At 29.6% G+C, this 15,380-nt stretch overlaps 3 protein-coding genes and 1 non-coding gene across 8 annotated transcripts; 1 reads left to right on the forward strand and 3 right to left on the reverse strand.

Annotated features, from left to right (window-relative positions):
• Positions 1 to 2,041: 2,041 nt before the first annotated feature.
• LOC106648890 (1,5-anhydro-D-fructose reductase-like) lies at positions 2,042 to 3,698 on the forward strand. The gene is made up of 7 exons (XM_014366038.1): positions 2,042 to 2,081; positions 2,163 to 2,283; positions 2,352 to 2,516; positions 2,685 to 2,888; positions 2,951 to 3,067; positions 3,141 to 3,526; positions 3,608 to 3,698. The coding sequence occupies exons 2-7, from the start codon at positions 2,164 to 2,166 to the stop codon at positions 3,660 to 3,662; spliced, it is 1,047 nt and encodes a 348-aa protein (XP_014221524.1). The 5' UTR covers positions 2,042 to 2,081; position 2,163; the 3' UTR covers positions 3,663 to 3,698.
• Positions 3,699 to 5,468: 1,770 nt separating this feature from the next.
• Positions 5,469 to 7,145, reverse strand: LOC106648846 (protein l(2)37Cc). 2 transcript variants are annotated; one of them, XM_014365974.2, is made up of 5 exons: positions 6,905 to 7,026; positions 6,709 to 6,826; positions 6,508 to 6,614; positions 5,993 to 6,414; positions 5,469 to 5,913 (listed from the first exon to the last, which is right to left on the reverse strand). In XM_014365974.2, the coding sequence occupies exons 3-5, from the start codon at positions 6,596 to 6,598 to the stop codon at positions 5,605 to 5,607; spliced, it is 822 nt and encodes a 273-aa protein (XP_014221460.1). In that variant the 5' UTR covers positions 6,599 to 6,614; positions 6,709 to 6,826; positions 6,905 to 7,026; the 3' UTR covers positions 5,469 to 5,604. The 2 variants fall into 2 exon arrangements, with proteins under 2 accessions (XP_014221460.1, XP_014221458.1); XM_014365972.1 differs by lacking the exons at positions 6,709 to 6,826; positions 6,905 to 7,026 and adding an exon at positions 7,063 to 7,145.
• Positions 7,146 to 7,532: 387 nt separating this feature from the next.
• On the reverse strand, positions 7,533 to 7,606 carry Trnan-guu. Its single transcript has one exon. It is a non-coding gene; the product is annotated as a tRNA-Asn (tRNA).
• Positions 7,607 to 8,401: 795 nt separating this feature from the next.
• Positions 8,402 to 14,493, reverse strand: LOC106648732. Of its 4 annotated transcripts, XM_023457727.1 has the most exons (17): positions 14,442 to 14,493; positions 14,325 to 14,363; positions 13,942 to 14,246; positions 13,728 to 13,880; positions 13,493 to 13,657; positions 13,264 to 13,415; positions 12,904 to 13,197; positions 12,502 to 12,827; positions 11,820 to 12,427; positions 10,931 to 11,703; positions 10,582 to 10,681; positions 10,223 to 10,456; positions 9,792 to 10,154; positions 9,495 to 9,720; positions 8,807 to 9,011; positions 8,614 to 8,736; positions 8,402 to 8,555 (listed from the first exon to the last, which is right to left on the reverse strand). In XM_023457727.1, the coding sequence occupies exons 1-17, from the start codon at positions 14,467 to 14,469 to the stop codon at positions 8,450 to 8,452; spliced, it is 4,200 nt and encodes a 1,399-aa protein (XP_023313495.1). In that variant the 5' UTR covers positions 14,470 to 14,493; the 3' UTR covers positions 8,402 to 8,449. The 4 variants fall into 4 exon arrangements, with proteins under 4 accessions (XP_023313495.1, XP_023313498.1, XP_023313497.1 ...); XM_023457730.1 differs by lacking the exon at positions 13,942 to 14,246 and having other exon boundaries at positions 14,442 to 14,463; XM_023457729.1 differs by lacking the exon at positions 14,325 to 14,363 and having other exon boundaries at positions 13,942 to 14,023; positions 14,442 to 14,457.
• Positions 14,494 to 15,380: the final 887 nt, after the last annotated feature.

A 15,380-nucleotide genomic window follows, 5' to 3' on the forward strand; every position in this document is an offset into this window, starting at 1 on the left:
GCAGGTTTGTCATTATATTGTCGTGTTCATATTAAAGATGGACTTTCGAAATTTTGAAGATAATTTTTTCTACCAATGGGCAGCGTAAATTTCATGCCAAATAAAATAATTAAGTCTGTGCAACTACGAAGAGATAGTTGCTTGTAATTGAAGGATTGCGACCCGAAAACTACATCGAAAAGTGCACATTAACACCTTTTCAAATAAAATTTTGTTCAAAATACGTTTCATCTTTTTTTTTGTTTCATTTATTGAGATTGAATAGAAATTAACTCCTAATTAAACGTTTTTTGATCTCGAGAAATTAAAAAGTTTTTATATATGCTTAATAATTAAATTATTATATTATCATTAATAATATTAGTCAGAATATCGGAGTAATTCATAGTTACCTAATGTCAACTTATTTTACTTTGTTTAACAAATGCAATCGTATCTTTTTACTGCATACATGATAGATCTGAAGTCGAGTGAAAGTGGAGCGAAAAGTTGAAAAATACAAGTTAAGAGCTTTTGTATGACGCTACACTTGGCGGCATAAGCAGACTTCATAAAGACAAAGCATCGGCCCGAAGAGAAAACAAAATAAAGGATTTGACCACTATATAGAAGGCAAAGCAGGGTGTAACGTAATTGGCTATGTTAGCAGATGATTTTCCTATGGAAAATTGTTTTTGTACGCTTATGTGTACTTTGATGGCTTTTAAGCGAGTTACTCGCGCCAGATGATAAATCAAAATATTACAAATTTGAATTGTTATTCATCTTTTTACTCATTCAACATGGAATATATGAGCAGTTGCTGCGAATTTTAACAAGTACCATCGTTCCATAATCAATTCCACTTTGATAAGTCTGTGTTTGCGTACATGTACATAGAGTTTATTCCATTGCACGGTGGAGCGCACACACAGAGGAAACTGCGTCGAGGATTTCGGACTCAATTAAAAGGCCAGAAAATTGAACGGAGCCATAATTCGACGACGATTATACAGCTACAAAAGAAGTATATACTGTCTACTATCTGTATATATATATGTTATGGTCAGCAGCTTCGCGCAATTGCAATTTTAACCGTGATTGTTTTCAGCATTAGCTTCTCAAGCGGGCTTCAAAGGGTTCTCGTACGTAGGGAATTTGTTTGACCGCTTTATACGCCGCGTTTTAAGGTAGTCCACGCGTGATATTCATTGCAGAGAAAAGCTGCTACTGCCGCTACCGCTGCTATTGCGCTGCATTGTCTATATAAGCAGAATATAAACTTTACTTCTTTTATAAAATTCCGCAGATCGTCAAGCGCACTTTGAACATTTAGAATGCCTTCTGTAAATATGATATTTCGAATATACTTTTTTTCATTCACTTCAACCGTATAGGTCAATATATTATGATTTTTTCACGAATTGCACCTCTTTGCTATAGATTTTTGTTCGCAAAAAATGGCCCAATACGCTTAGCTATATATGCACTCTGCTGCCGTGCTCAAAAGCTGTCCATCAACTTCCCAAATGGGATGAATAGTATACCACTCGTGCAATAATTTCGCATATCCCGATGACTATTTTGTCCCCGGTCTTACGCATCGGTCTATTCACTCAAGCTTTTAATCGAAAAATGTACCAGCACCGCTTTGAATTTTTTCGCGCGAGAAAAAACTTGACTCTTTGATGTTATTCGAGCATACCACCTACAGCATCTATCGCCCAACGCTCAATCACATCTAAACGCGTTTAAGTAATAATTAAGTCGACTTTTTGTCTCGATGATTAAATGTTTTTTTACAGATAATTTAACCTTTTTCGTGTACATTTCATGGAAAAATAGTAATGAAATATTTATTGATAGCACAATTTTATCTCTCTGGTGCAGTGTACAACATTATTAGTTGATTGATGCATTTCATTTGAGCGTAGAGTCCTCATTGATAGGAACTATCAGCCTCTAATAAAGAGAGTTGAGAGAAATAATTTGCAAAGCAGAAGTGTATAGAAATTGTCGAATAATACGCGAAAAGTTGTTACTCTGTAGTTAGTAAAACGAATCGAGAGTAAAATAGTTCTAGTTATAACGTCCACTTTCAGGTATGAAGTTTTTCAAGTACTCGTAATCTGTAAAGTACAACTTATAACGTTTTATAAGCTAATTTTTATAATGTTATCCAGAATGATTAACATTGCTACCATTATAATTTCAATCGTTGTCTTTAAAAATGCCGAGGCGATAAAAACTATCAAATTAGCATCAGGTTATGAAATGCCAATCGTTGGCTTGGGAACTTGGCAGGTAGAAATTTAATTGGGTTTATATTTGGCTAAATATTTTTTTTATGTTACCATCTTCCACAATTAAAGATGCCTCCAGAAGCCATCGACTTGGCAGTGACAACAGCTTTGGAAACAGGTTATAGGCATATAGATACAGCGTTCACTTATGGTAATGAAGAAGCAATTGGAAAAACTTTAAAAAAATGGTTTAAAAAAGGAAACAAACGCGAGGATCTTTTTATCACGACAAAGGTAGTATGCTATACAAATTTTCAGCCCAGAAAAAATGTCTAAAGGTACCCAAATTTTAAGTATAAAATTATCTGTTTAATTTTATAAAAAATATAATAATGTGACCGTTAATATAGTAGGGAAAAAATTGTTTGAAATAGTTCACCTGAAAGATCGTTAATCATTTAGCTGCCACCATACGGGATGCGAAGCTCAGCTGTCGAAAGTTACCTTAAACTCTCATTGGAAAAATTGGGTCTCGAGTACGTGGATATGTACTTAATTCATAAGCCGTTTGGCTTTGTTAAAGATAAATACAAATATGAGCCGGCTAAAAATTCAGATGGCAGCGTTGTGTTGGATCTTAAAACTGACCACGTAGCCATATGGAAGGTTAATCATTATATTTAAATAATAAACAATTAGTAATAAAAATCGAATTAAAAATATTTTAGGCGATGGAAAAACAAGTAAAAGCTGGTCGAACACGATCTATTGGCTTGAGTAATTTCAACCAGTCACAAATTGCAAAAATTTACTATAATGCAGAAATTAAGCCCAGTAACTTGCAGGTAAATGAATTAACTTTGCACTAGTCAAACTTTCTACTGTCATAATACACTATTCTTTCGTATTTTATTTCAGATCGAACTCCAAGCTTACAATCAGCAACGTCCTCTTCGAGAATTTACTGCTCTACGTAATATTGCTATCACGGCCTTCAGTACTCTAGGCTCACCGGGTTCTTCAATTGACAAAAAAATAAATGCTTCTCTCACTCTACCGCAGCTTTTTCATAATGAAATTGTAAAAAAGATCGCGACCTTCCACAATCGTACGACTGCTCAAGTACTTTTACGACATGCCATCCAAAATGGTATTATTGTCCTACCGAAAAGCACAAAACCAAACAGAATAAGGGAGAATTTCGATTTATTTAAATTTTCATTGACTGAAGAAGAAATGAAAATGATGAATGGCTTAGACAGAGGCGATGCAGGAAGAATTTTCCATTATTTTATAGATAAGGGGTGAATTGATTAACTATCACTATTTCATCAATATCCTATAAACTAAAAAATAATTCTTGTTTTGATTAAATATTTCTCCAGGGTGGAAAAACATCCAGAATATCCATTCACATACTTATTGGAAAATAAATCTTAAGAAACGCAAAATAAATAGAGAGTAATTGAAATTATTTTATAATGTACACGCAGAAGAACATGTAATAAAATTTTCAGTTTTATAAATTTAGAATTTTTTATGAAAAATATGAGGTGATTATGAAGTTATCCAAAACTAAACTAATAGACGTATTAAATATCTATGAGTTGTTCTCAAATTCGCTACACAATTAACACGTTCAAAAACAAATATTAGGATTTTTTGTTTTAAAATCGATTGAACATCACACTAAAAAGAGATAAAAGACGAACTCACCAGTTCCTTAAAAAACAAAACGTTTCTACTAATAGTCGTCATCCTTCTGTTTCCTTTCGATCGTATAACGTCTAATTCATGCACAATTAGCATTAAAAAAACCGTTGTTGGCCGTAGGCTAAATTTTTTTTTAAACGTGTGGTTTGGTCTGCATTATCGCGTGATACAAGGGATCCAAAAAGTATAGGTAACAGGTGCCGATTGCCTCCGGTGGTTACAAGTATTTCTAATTGTGCTCTTTTTCTCTACCTTATGCATTTTTCAAGATAGCATATGAAGTTACTGGTAGTATTATTATTAGAAACTTCTTTGTGAACATTTTAAGCAATGAAAATAAAATTAATAACAATCTTATACGATTAAAATTTCCCATTATATATCATTTGTGGCTTTTTTAGATTTATCAAAAATATCTTACTTATTTTTAAATAAAATACTTTACATGCAAATCTGCATTAACAGATATCACATTTCAAAATATTTTCGTTGTATTACTTTACATTAGAAAAAAAATATTATTTCTCGAAACCACAGATGTAGTTTTGCAAATTATAAAAAGTGTGGTTGTTTTAATTTGCACAACTTATATCAGAGACTAAAAAACATAATGCACATACAATCGTGGCAAGTGAGCTCGGAGCTTGCGTGATGACGAGCGACATATGACGACCTTGAATCGTGGTCTCGTTCGCCCAACCCCTTTCAGACACATTTAACTACTGCAATACTTTTCTGCTACTTGCAAGATATATTAATGTTTAAAAAAGAGCAAAAGAAAAAAATTATTCTCGAGACACACCTGTTACTTTTTCTCTTTCAAACTTCTTTCTTCAAATCAACTCCTAAAATGCACTACGCTCATCATAAGTTTTCGATTTTTTCTAATTTTCGTCATCATATTTTTTTCAAAATTGTATGCAATAACATCTGAAATCATTATTATTATGCAGAGAGTGGAGTAATTAAATTGATATTGTCTCGTATGGCCGAAATTCCAAATAATTAAATTCTCTGGTCCATAAATTGAATTTCATACTTGTTTTATCGTATCTTTTCATTGACAAGTGAAACAATTTCACGCAATAAATAGATTAATATGTCCAAATCGCAACCCCATCAAAAGACAATGGTTCTAATTTATTGAAAAATGGTTTTTTCGTAAACAAATTTTATAGTACATAATATAATTATAATAGATTTAATCAAAATAAGGTAAATTAATAATTACAAACACGCTTTACATTTGTGAAAACATTTTTGATAATTCATTGATTTAAAAGTTGAACTTCTACACATGTCAATGAACAAAATATTTTTACTTTTCTTAATTAACAGATGGTTTGTACTTAAAGTTTTGCAGAATATAAAAAATAAAGTTCATACAAATGTAAAAAGTGATCAAAACATTTATTTTATCCATATTCAAATGAAATGAAGAAAATAATAAATAACTGAAGGTTTATAAATCAATTGTACATTTATACAAAAACAAGTGTACTACAAGAATGAATTTTTGTTATTAAGCATCTATACTGTAGAATTATGTTTATTGAAACTCTAGACTATTTCTCTGTGTCGTACTGAAAGTCAATAACCATGAATAAAATATCTTAATTAAATTACAAAATGCTCATGTTTTTACACTATTGTTTACACAATTTCTTCTTTACTGTGGCAAACTGAGCAAAGTATTTTGACCAGAAGGCAGATAGACAACTTGGCGTGATCTTCCCAATTGGAAGGCAATGTCTTCTGCTGCTTCAATTCTTCTTAATTCAACCAGACCATCGCCAGATTCACCAAGAGATTTTGCCAATAAAGTGGCAGCTTGTGCATCTCCCTCAGCACTGATAACAGCTGCTTTTTTCTGCTGCTCAGCTTTTTCTACTAAAAATCTTGCTTTTTCTGCCTCTTGTTGTGCAACTTGTTTCAATTCAACAGCTTGGGTGAACTCTTTTCCAAATGTTAGATGAGTCTAAAAGTGTCCAATACAAAGCAAGATTAGTTTTTGCATTTTCTTTCTCAAGAAAACTTTTAAAAAATGATTTACTTACAATAGAAATGTCATCTAGAATAACACCAAACTGAGAAGCTCTCTCAACCAAGTCTTCGCTGACTTTTTGAGATACAAGTTCTCGCTGAGTAATTAATTCACCAGCATCAAATTGCGCAACTACAGCTTTTAAAACTTCAGTTGTGATGGAAGGCAATACTCTTTCATCATAATCAACTCCAAGAATAGTATAAATTTTTGGTAATGATTCGGGTACAGGTCTAAACAATATACGTAATGTAATGTTAACATTCTGTAAGTCTTTACTTCCAGTTACAACTGGTACATTTCTTGGTCTGGATCGGACATCAAATATAATGGGCTTTTGAATCCATGGAATGAAAAAATGCGTACCCTCTCCAGTAACTGTATTTTTTACTCCCACAAACCTATCAAAAATAACAGCTCTGTGCCCACCATCAACTGAAAATACAGGTGATTTTCAAATTATCATTTTGAACTAATGTGTCATTATAAAAAAATTTGATAAAAATGAATGTATGATCATGTGCTAACCATTGTAAAGTGCTGAATTGACAACACCTCCAGCGAGTGCCAGTCCTAGGCCTAGTTGACCAATTCTGTTGAAGAAATGAGTTGATACCATTTTCTCCAATTATTATCTGAAATATCATAAAAAACTAGTTATAATTGAAAAAAATGTCGTTAAATTTTATTGCTCCTAAACGTCTAAATTTCTAATTGAGAGATACTTGCACTCGCAACATTTAACCTTCAAAAAACGCGTGTTTTGCAGCTAGGAAGAATCACTAAATTCATTTGTGCACAAACGAGACAACTTTCACTAACGCTGGTATACAAAAAATGAAGTTTCCTAATAAGCAGTAATCAATACTAGTTATGAATGAATCGCATTTCATTAAATTACAAATATTACGAAAGTATAAATCACCGGTATGATTGCAGTGAATGATGAAAGACGAGTGCAAATGTTTTAATTACTTAAGAAATATTTAGTGCTATTCCATTTTAAAAAGTCAATAACCGTAGAAAAATATAACAATTATTAATATGTATTGTTTTTCTAAATTTAATGAAAAATGGTCTTACATAACACGCGGTTTCTAAGAGTTCAGCACTTTACTCGTTTTTTTTTTGAAGACGTGTTTCGCGATTCGTCAGTGATACCGACACCGCAAATGCAATCGCGTGCGCAAACAGCACCAAGTGATCGTAAATGCCAATAGATGGAGGGCTCACACGTGGCGCTCAGTTTCAAAAACATTTTTTAACATTATAATTTATTATAAAATATTTTTTTATTGGTAACATAAAATAGGTAATTTTATAATTATCACTAAAGTTATAAAAAATAATTAATATTGTTTTTCACACAAAAAATAATTTAATTACTATTATACATAGGCGACGAGGATTTTGTGCCTAAGCAAAGTTTTCTGTTCATGATTTCTGTTATAAAAATAAATAAAAATGAAACGCTAAAAAATTATTTTTTTAATTAGGGTAAAATTTTTCTCAAGAGATTTGTTATAAAACAATATAATTGATACAAAAAAAAACGCCCCCGGGTGGGCTCGAACCACCAACCTTTCGGTTAACAGCCGAACGCGCTAGCCAATTGCGCCACGGAGGCGATATGGCATCGCAAAGAAAATTTATTAAATTTATACAAAATAATTTTTAAATTGATTGAATTGGTAAAAATTCAATAAATACGAACGAGACTTTTTAATTTGTCTCAAATAATATTTGTGGCAGTATCAACATTTCGAAAAAAGTTTGTACCGATTTATTCATAATATTTTTCATTTTTCAGAAATTCAAAGAACTTTCTCTTTATCGAGTTACAACAGTGCAATACTTTTTGGAAATTGAAAAATGTTTTTTTGTTTATACCAATTCACATATTAAAAAAATGGTCCAGTAATCTTTACTTGAGTTCAGTGCATTGGAATTTTCATAAAAATTAATTTGAGCAATCGATGAAAATGATGTAAGCTTTCATGACCAAATACGCGAGATATGTTAGTCCGTTTTAGTTTCGCAGATATTTCAAATTGATCGTCGAGTGATGATTAATTTTATATTACTATAAGAAGTTTTGTTGAAGGTAAACATTTTTTGTTTGAAAGTTAATTAGGATGAAAAATCTACAATCTCATTACATCTTACATAGCATTTTTTTCGAAAGTTATAAAAAAAATTTCCACTCCAGTAGCTGATTGTCAACAATGTAAATAAAAAAAGTAAATTTAATAATTTCGTATGATGCAACATATTTTCCAGTTAATTCATATCAATCATTGTTTGATTTTTGATAAAAGTGAAAAATTTTATTTATAAAATTATTGAAATGATCACAAAATGTTACAGCATGATAAATAATATAAATTTGTTTCATATAACTTTAGGATATTCATTGGTTTAGTGTTTTGCTTATAAATCTGATAAATAGATGGTCTTATATTTCAATTCTTTATACATAATGAGAATGCATTATTGTCACACTTTCAGTTGAGTAAAAAATAGATAGTTTTATCATTGTAGGTCTCAACAAAATATATTGGTCATATTTGATCAAACTGAAAATAAATAAATAATAATTAATAGATTCACTACTAAGATGAAATATTAAATTACCTTATTAAATTTTCTTCTTCTTCTAAAGAAGTTTCAGTGTCGATGAAAATTCTGTCCGTAAAATCATTAACAATATTTCCATCCAACAAAATTTCGGGTTCATACCTACCATCCGTAGAGTTGCTGTAGGTTTTCAACAATAAGTCTCAATAAACTATCATATTCCTTTAACTTTGAATCAAACACTACAAACCTTATTTTTCGAGGTTTAATTGCTATTTCAAATCCTTCATGTTGAATTTCAACGACTATTTTGTCATTTTCTTCCAATTTAACAGAAATTTTATACGCATTATCTTTATTATCACTATAGTCGACTATTTTCCAATGATTTAAATCAACTTGAACTTCTTCATTTTTATTGGTCTTAATAATAGTTGGAAAAACATTTATTATATCTGCAATCATAACTCTAGTAATTTTCATACTTTTCATTGATCAATCTAGTAAAATCATTTAAGGGTTCAAAGGTGCCCCGTGGACGTAGATTCTCAGACATCGAAATCAACAATCGATTAGCCGATTCTTTGATTGCACTTGAATTGTAATCAGTGACTACAGTTCCGAGGGATGTAGTGTGCAATCGAAGAGGCAATTGGTCGATTGTTGATTTTCGATGTCCGAGAATCTACGTCCTCAGGACCACATAATTGATTCTTATATAATATTTTTATTCAACATAGTAGCTGTACGAAGTCAAAAAAGATTTTTTTAACTGGAATTATTGCTTATTTAGTACTCTGTTTGTTAATAAATATTCAATAAAATACTGAAAAAACAAAAATGCCAGTCTGCAAAAAACATTTTTTTGATTTTCTTACAGCTATTATATTAAGTAATAACCGTACATGAGAAATTACCTTCGAGCCCTAAATACTTACGAATTCTTTCTTGTATTAAATTTGCTACGAAACTTCTCGTAAAGTACCCATTTACGAGGGGTAATAGTTGCTGGTACATTTCTTTTGGCAACTCTTCCGAAATATCAAAATTCACTTCACATAAAATGTGTGTAGTTGAATTTGTATGAGCTAATGGTAAATTTTTCACTTCAACTTTCCAAACATCTTTGAGAGTTGATTTTATCAATTCATTGAGCGAGAAAAACTAAAAATATATACAATTACATTTTTAATTTATTTTACTCAAGTAAATGCTAAATGTGCATTTAATTTTACCCAATTATTTTCTATTGAATTCAAGATTTCTATTTGATACTTATTCATGGTGGTATTAATAGTCAATTCTTCTAAGCACTCCCATGTGAGAGGTAATGAATTGTTTGGATATGTAAATAGTACATTTTCTTTTTGTTTCGTACACTCGCTATTACGAGTTTTATTAGTTATTTCATGCTTTAATTTCTTAGATCGATCAGCAATAACCTTAATATTCATGTTGAATGTGTTTTCTGTGCAACTTTCATTCAGAGAGGTACCTTTTCTAATATTCACCCAATAATCTTGCCTTAATGCAGTTTTGTCATCCGGAATAGTTGTATCACTTATATTAGCTGCATTATAAATCACATCAACACAAATCTATAATTTAAAATCTTTCGATAACAAAATTTCAATAAAATTTTACTAAGAAGTTAGCATATGCTTACATTCGTACTTTCTTTTCCCGACAATCTTTCTGACATTTTTAAATTATTACTAAATGATGGATAATCTTCGCCTGACAGACTGAAGAAAAACTCAAAAAAATGGTTTAGTCGATTATCTAATGTTTTTCGGGCTTGGCCAGTTAATTTCAAATCTATATTTTTCCCTGTTAAAAAATACCATGGCTTTTTTTGATATTGTAGAGTTTCCATCTTGAAATCTAAATTAATCTCTAACTAAAAATGCAGAACATGAATTTAATTTTTATCTTACGAGAACGCTACACTTCAAGTATCTACTGTGATTTTATAATAATGTTGAAATTATGCGTAAATATATTTTGAAAATTTAACAAACTGACCTGAGAAATAGAAGCATTAAGGTCCGATCCAAAGATCACGATTTTTTCGCATGAACTTATACCCAAGCTATTCAAGGGCTCCACGAATAATTTATAAATACTGTAAAATAGTATGCAAAAAATGACAAATATTACAATATTAAAGTGTACACTACTTGTAAGGTGATGAAATGGATTCGAATGGTACTGTTTATCGTCACGGTTCGGCTACAAACAGCGGTAATTGCGAAATATTAAGGGACAAAATTAATAAACCAATTTTCATATTAAATCTCGTCTAAAAATGGCCCACTATTTGCATGTATCAACTAGTAAATATTGAATAATTATTTAAATATATTTTACAAACCTTCCAGAAAATCGTTTAAATCCATTTGTATCACAATTGTGTACAGCGCCTGTGAACTGTAATCCTACGATATCATATTTATCTGAAATTATTAGATTTCTAAGTTCCTTTACACTATCAATGGTTAATGTAGAACCACAGGTAGTACATGAACTATTATTTAGTTTATTGTCATCTATGATTGATACGTTTGATGATATGAAATGCGTATACCCACTAGTTACATTTCTATTTGGAATAATTATTTTCAATTTATTTGTAAATAAATTGAAGCTTGCATTGAACATCAGTGTATCAACATGATTTTGTGATACAATCTTTTTCATCCAATGAGAAAGTTTCGTTATTGGATTTAATATAAATGTACCTAAATATCCATCTTTAAGTAATCTATTTGATCCTTCAAAATTGAAATTGATTTTATTAATAACCATAGCGGAATCGAAATTAAATTTAGAATGAAGAATATACGGGAATTTCCTCTCAAAAGTTATTGGCAAGCCAAAAGAGGAAAGTATTGAAAATTTAGTATAATCTTCAAATCCAAATTTTATTGAACCATCTTCAAAAAGTTTCACCAGAGAAAAAAATTTAATATTGTTCTGCTCATTTTCATCTATATCTACTGACAATACTGTATTGATCCAATCAGGAGAATTGATCCATACGTCCATGTACATGCCACTCATTTTCTTATATAAGGAATCAATGGAAGAAATTCCACCAATAATGTCGTCATATAGAGAAGGTGGACATCCAAAGTTCCAACTCACCTAGAAAATTCGGAATATATAAATTTTATAAATTAATAAAATATTTCAAATTAATGAAAATAAAAAATATATGCGTAAATCTTTAATAACAAAAGATTTTTTAATGTAAAACTTACTCCTTGCTTTCGAATAATTTTTTTTTCATATTTAGTAATGATTTCAACTGTGCCTAAATCGACGAAATTTTGAGTATTGACAAATCTTATTTTCAATAAATTTGAATTACTTCCTACTGGTAGAAACATTTTGACAATTCGATCATATATGGGACTGAGATTCACAACGTCAACTTTTGGGAAATCATAAAATCTTATGTTAGCTTTAGAAGAATTGAAAGCATCAAATGTGTCAATTTCTAATTTTAAGAAAGTATGAAGGGTTGAGACATGATAATTCTTCATATTATCGCTTTGCATCATAATATGTGTTATTTGTGTTAAATCATCTTTATTAAGGCATTGATGATTTTCCATGAGAATATCATAGGCGGCAAATCTTATTTTCCAAGATTCTGTTTCGTCTCTGAGCATCTCCATAAATGTATGAAATATTTCAATATTGGTATTGTTTATAACATATCTTAAGGAATTGATTGCTGCTAAACGTACACGCTCGTTATTTATTTCTCGATTTATGAAAGGTAAGAGAATTTCGACGATTCCGGAATGGTGAGTATTTGCCAGAGCCGAAATATAAAGGACTTTCATAGAAGCACTTTGAGTATCTACAAAAAAAAAGGACTGAATGTATTATGGTTTTTTATTTCATAACTAAAAAAGGATAAAAATTATTTTTCACCCTTGATCCAAAGACCGAGTTTATGAATATATTGGCTTACAAAAATCTCATTTTGTAATCTCTCCTTCCAACTCAATTTGGTCATCAAATATGAATAACTTAAAACCGCACTTTTATAAACTTGTAATGACAGCTGATTATCCAAATTAATTAATGAAGATAAATTAGTCATTGTTTCAATCGAAACTGAATGTAAATATAAAGGCATTGTTTTTAATAGCGTTATAGCATCTTTATCTGATACTTGTTTATTAATAACTAATTCTTTTATAAATAGAACACCCGAATTTGAACCTAGGTAAGGAATCATCTGTTCAAAAATAAACCTGAGAAATAATTGAAACATAATGTATTATATTACGAATGACAGAACAGTTTCAACTATAAAATTATAGTACAAACTTGATAAAATTTTTCTCTGTTGCTTTCATTTCATGTATTTCTCTATAAATATTTTTTAAATCAGTAAAGTTAAAATTAGTCAATACCGAGTGAATATTGTTTAATAGTTGTTTTCGTTCAGGCTTAATTTTTTTCAATATATTTTCTTGAAAACTTTTTGTGGATTTTAGTAACAAACCTTTTACTTCATCAATTTCCTTTTTATCGTGAGTTTTATCATCAATTTTTTTATTCCAAGTATTGTATTTGTAAATATTGTCCGACATACTAATTTCTTTAAAAGATACTGTTTGTCTGTAGAGATATTTAATAAAAAATCAATACGTAATACTAAAATATTTAAAGTTATTTACTTTGTACCTGATTAAAGTTTTCGTAATATCTATGTTTCCGCCATTTTTATTATGTGAGTTCCACTGATAACTTTCATAACAAAAAATCGTTTTAACAAAAGGTTCATCTTTAATCATTTCTAATTCATAAATACTTTCAAATTGTGAATTTATTTGGCCCTTAATTGAAATTTAAAAGAAACGGCGTGATTAATGTTTTTGAAAATGACTGTAACACAATAATCCATAGTCCTTACTTTTATATATTCTTCTGCATCTTTACGTTCAGGATAATAGCCGGCATAAGTATTTACGAAATTTTTGCATTCTTCTGGTTTGTAAGATTTTACTAAAGATATTTTTTCTTCTTTCAGTGTCATGGTACCATTATATACAACTTGACAGTCTCCTTGATTGGTGTACTATAGATAAATATATTGAAATATTGTTATTGTTATTGTTATTGTTATTGTTAGTATATTTCTGTCATACCTCAGAGACAAAAACTTTATCACTGTTTTTATTGTTACTTGATAACAGAGTTTTTGGCCAGTCAAATTGGAATAGCATTGCAATCGATGTTTTAACATCAATGGACCATTTTGGTTCATATTTTTCACTGTGACGACTTTGTATGGAATTAAACTATGAAAAAAATATAGAATATAACTCAAGTTATCATAAGTAAAGCTTTTCATCTACATACTTTCCCATTTTCATCATAAATTGCTAAAAAAGGTAATTCTAACTCTTTAGTATCCTCAGGTATCAATTGAAATTTATTGATTCTAAAATAATCACGTCCATAATATGAATCATGTGTTAAATTCGTTAGAGCTATGAGGTAGACATTTTTCAATGTCGTTGTTTCATTTAATTTTCGTTTAATATTTATTAATCCTTTGATTAAAAATTTAGATGTAAAAGTAATTGAATTCTGAATCTCTGTACTTATTTCAGCCGAGTATTCATAAACATGTGTATTTTCATAATGACCTTTTAATGATGAAGCTAAGTGAAATTTTTAAATGTTTTAAAAGCTATTTTTATTTTTATATTAAATGCAATAGAGTTTTTGATCAAACTTACTTTCTTTAATGCATACTACTGATAAAAAGGAGATTAATACTAAAAGTATACATAAATATATTTAATTTTTTTAAATAATTAATACTTTTTAAATAATAATTCTGAAATCTATCTTACTATACTTAAATTGTAATTTAAAATGCATCCTACAATTTATGGGCACTAAATAGCAACCTCCGAAGGGTATTACACTACTGACGGCAATCTGCAACATCGTAGACTTGAATGGTATCAAGTTACGTCACCGGAAGAAGAACAAAGCTTCCTCGTTCATTCTCAAGATTAAATCAACAATAACGGGTTCAATGAAAAGTCAGTTAGAGCAAACAAAAAAAAGTTAATGAAAATATTAAAATTATTAAAATTATTACAGGTTATTCTTAATACTTTTTAAAATCTAGATGATTTTTCTATTAACATTAAAACTACCCAAATCTTAAATTGTATAGTTATTGAAGAATGCAGAAAAATTTAATACTAAGATGCCAAATTTTTTGCATTTTATCTACATTAGGTTAATTACAGAAAAATTAATAATTTTTAATATACTTGGAAATTTCAATGAAATTTTTTTCTAAAATGCTATATGGATGCCTAGATAACAGTAAGGCGAAGATTTTTATGAAGTGTCTTGAACAATTTCATTTCAAAATTTTAAAATTCATTCACTACCGAAGTGTAATAACGAATAAAAAAATACACAATTTATTTGCGAATCACACAAATTCTCATACAAAATTAATCAAGCCTTGCAAAAGAAGCGAAACGGAAAAAAGGTCGTATTTTATTTTCTGGATATAAATATTAAGTAAATACTAATATACAATTCAATAATGTTTCTGTTATTACATTAAAACTTAACACGTGCAAATTTAAAAATATTAGACTCAGAAACAAACAAAAAAATAAACAACAGAATTTTTTGAAAAATGAAATAAAAAAAACATTTTTCATCTTCAGCTCGTAATTTTTAGAACTAGCACGAACGTCTGTTGCAAAATGCCGAGTGATTAATTTGATATGTTACAGTTTATATTTTAAACGTATATGATTTGC

Source organism: Trichogramma pretiosum, unplaced genomic scaffold (genome assembly GCF_000599845.2).
Source record: "Trichogramma pretiosum strain Unisexual culture from Peru unplaced genomic scaffold, Tpre_2.0 scaffold22, whole genome shotgun sequence".
Taxonomy (NCBI): Eukaryota; Metazoa; Arthropoda; class Insecta; order Hymenoptera; family Trichogrammatidae; genus Trichogramma; species Trichogramma pretiosum.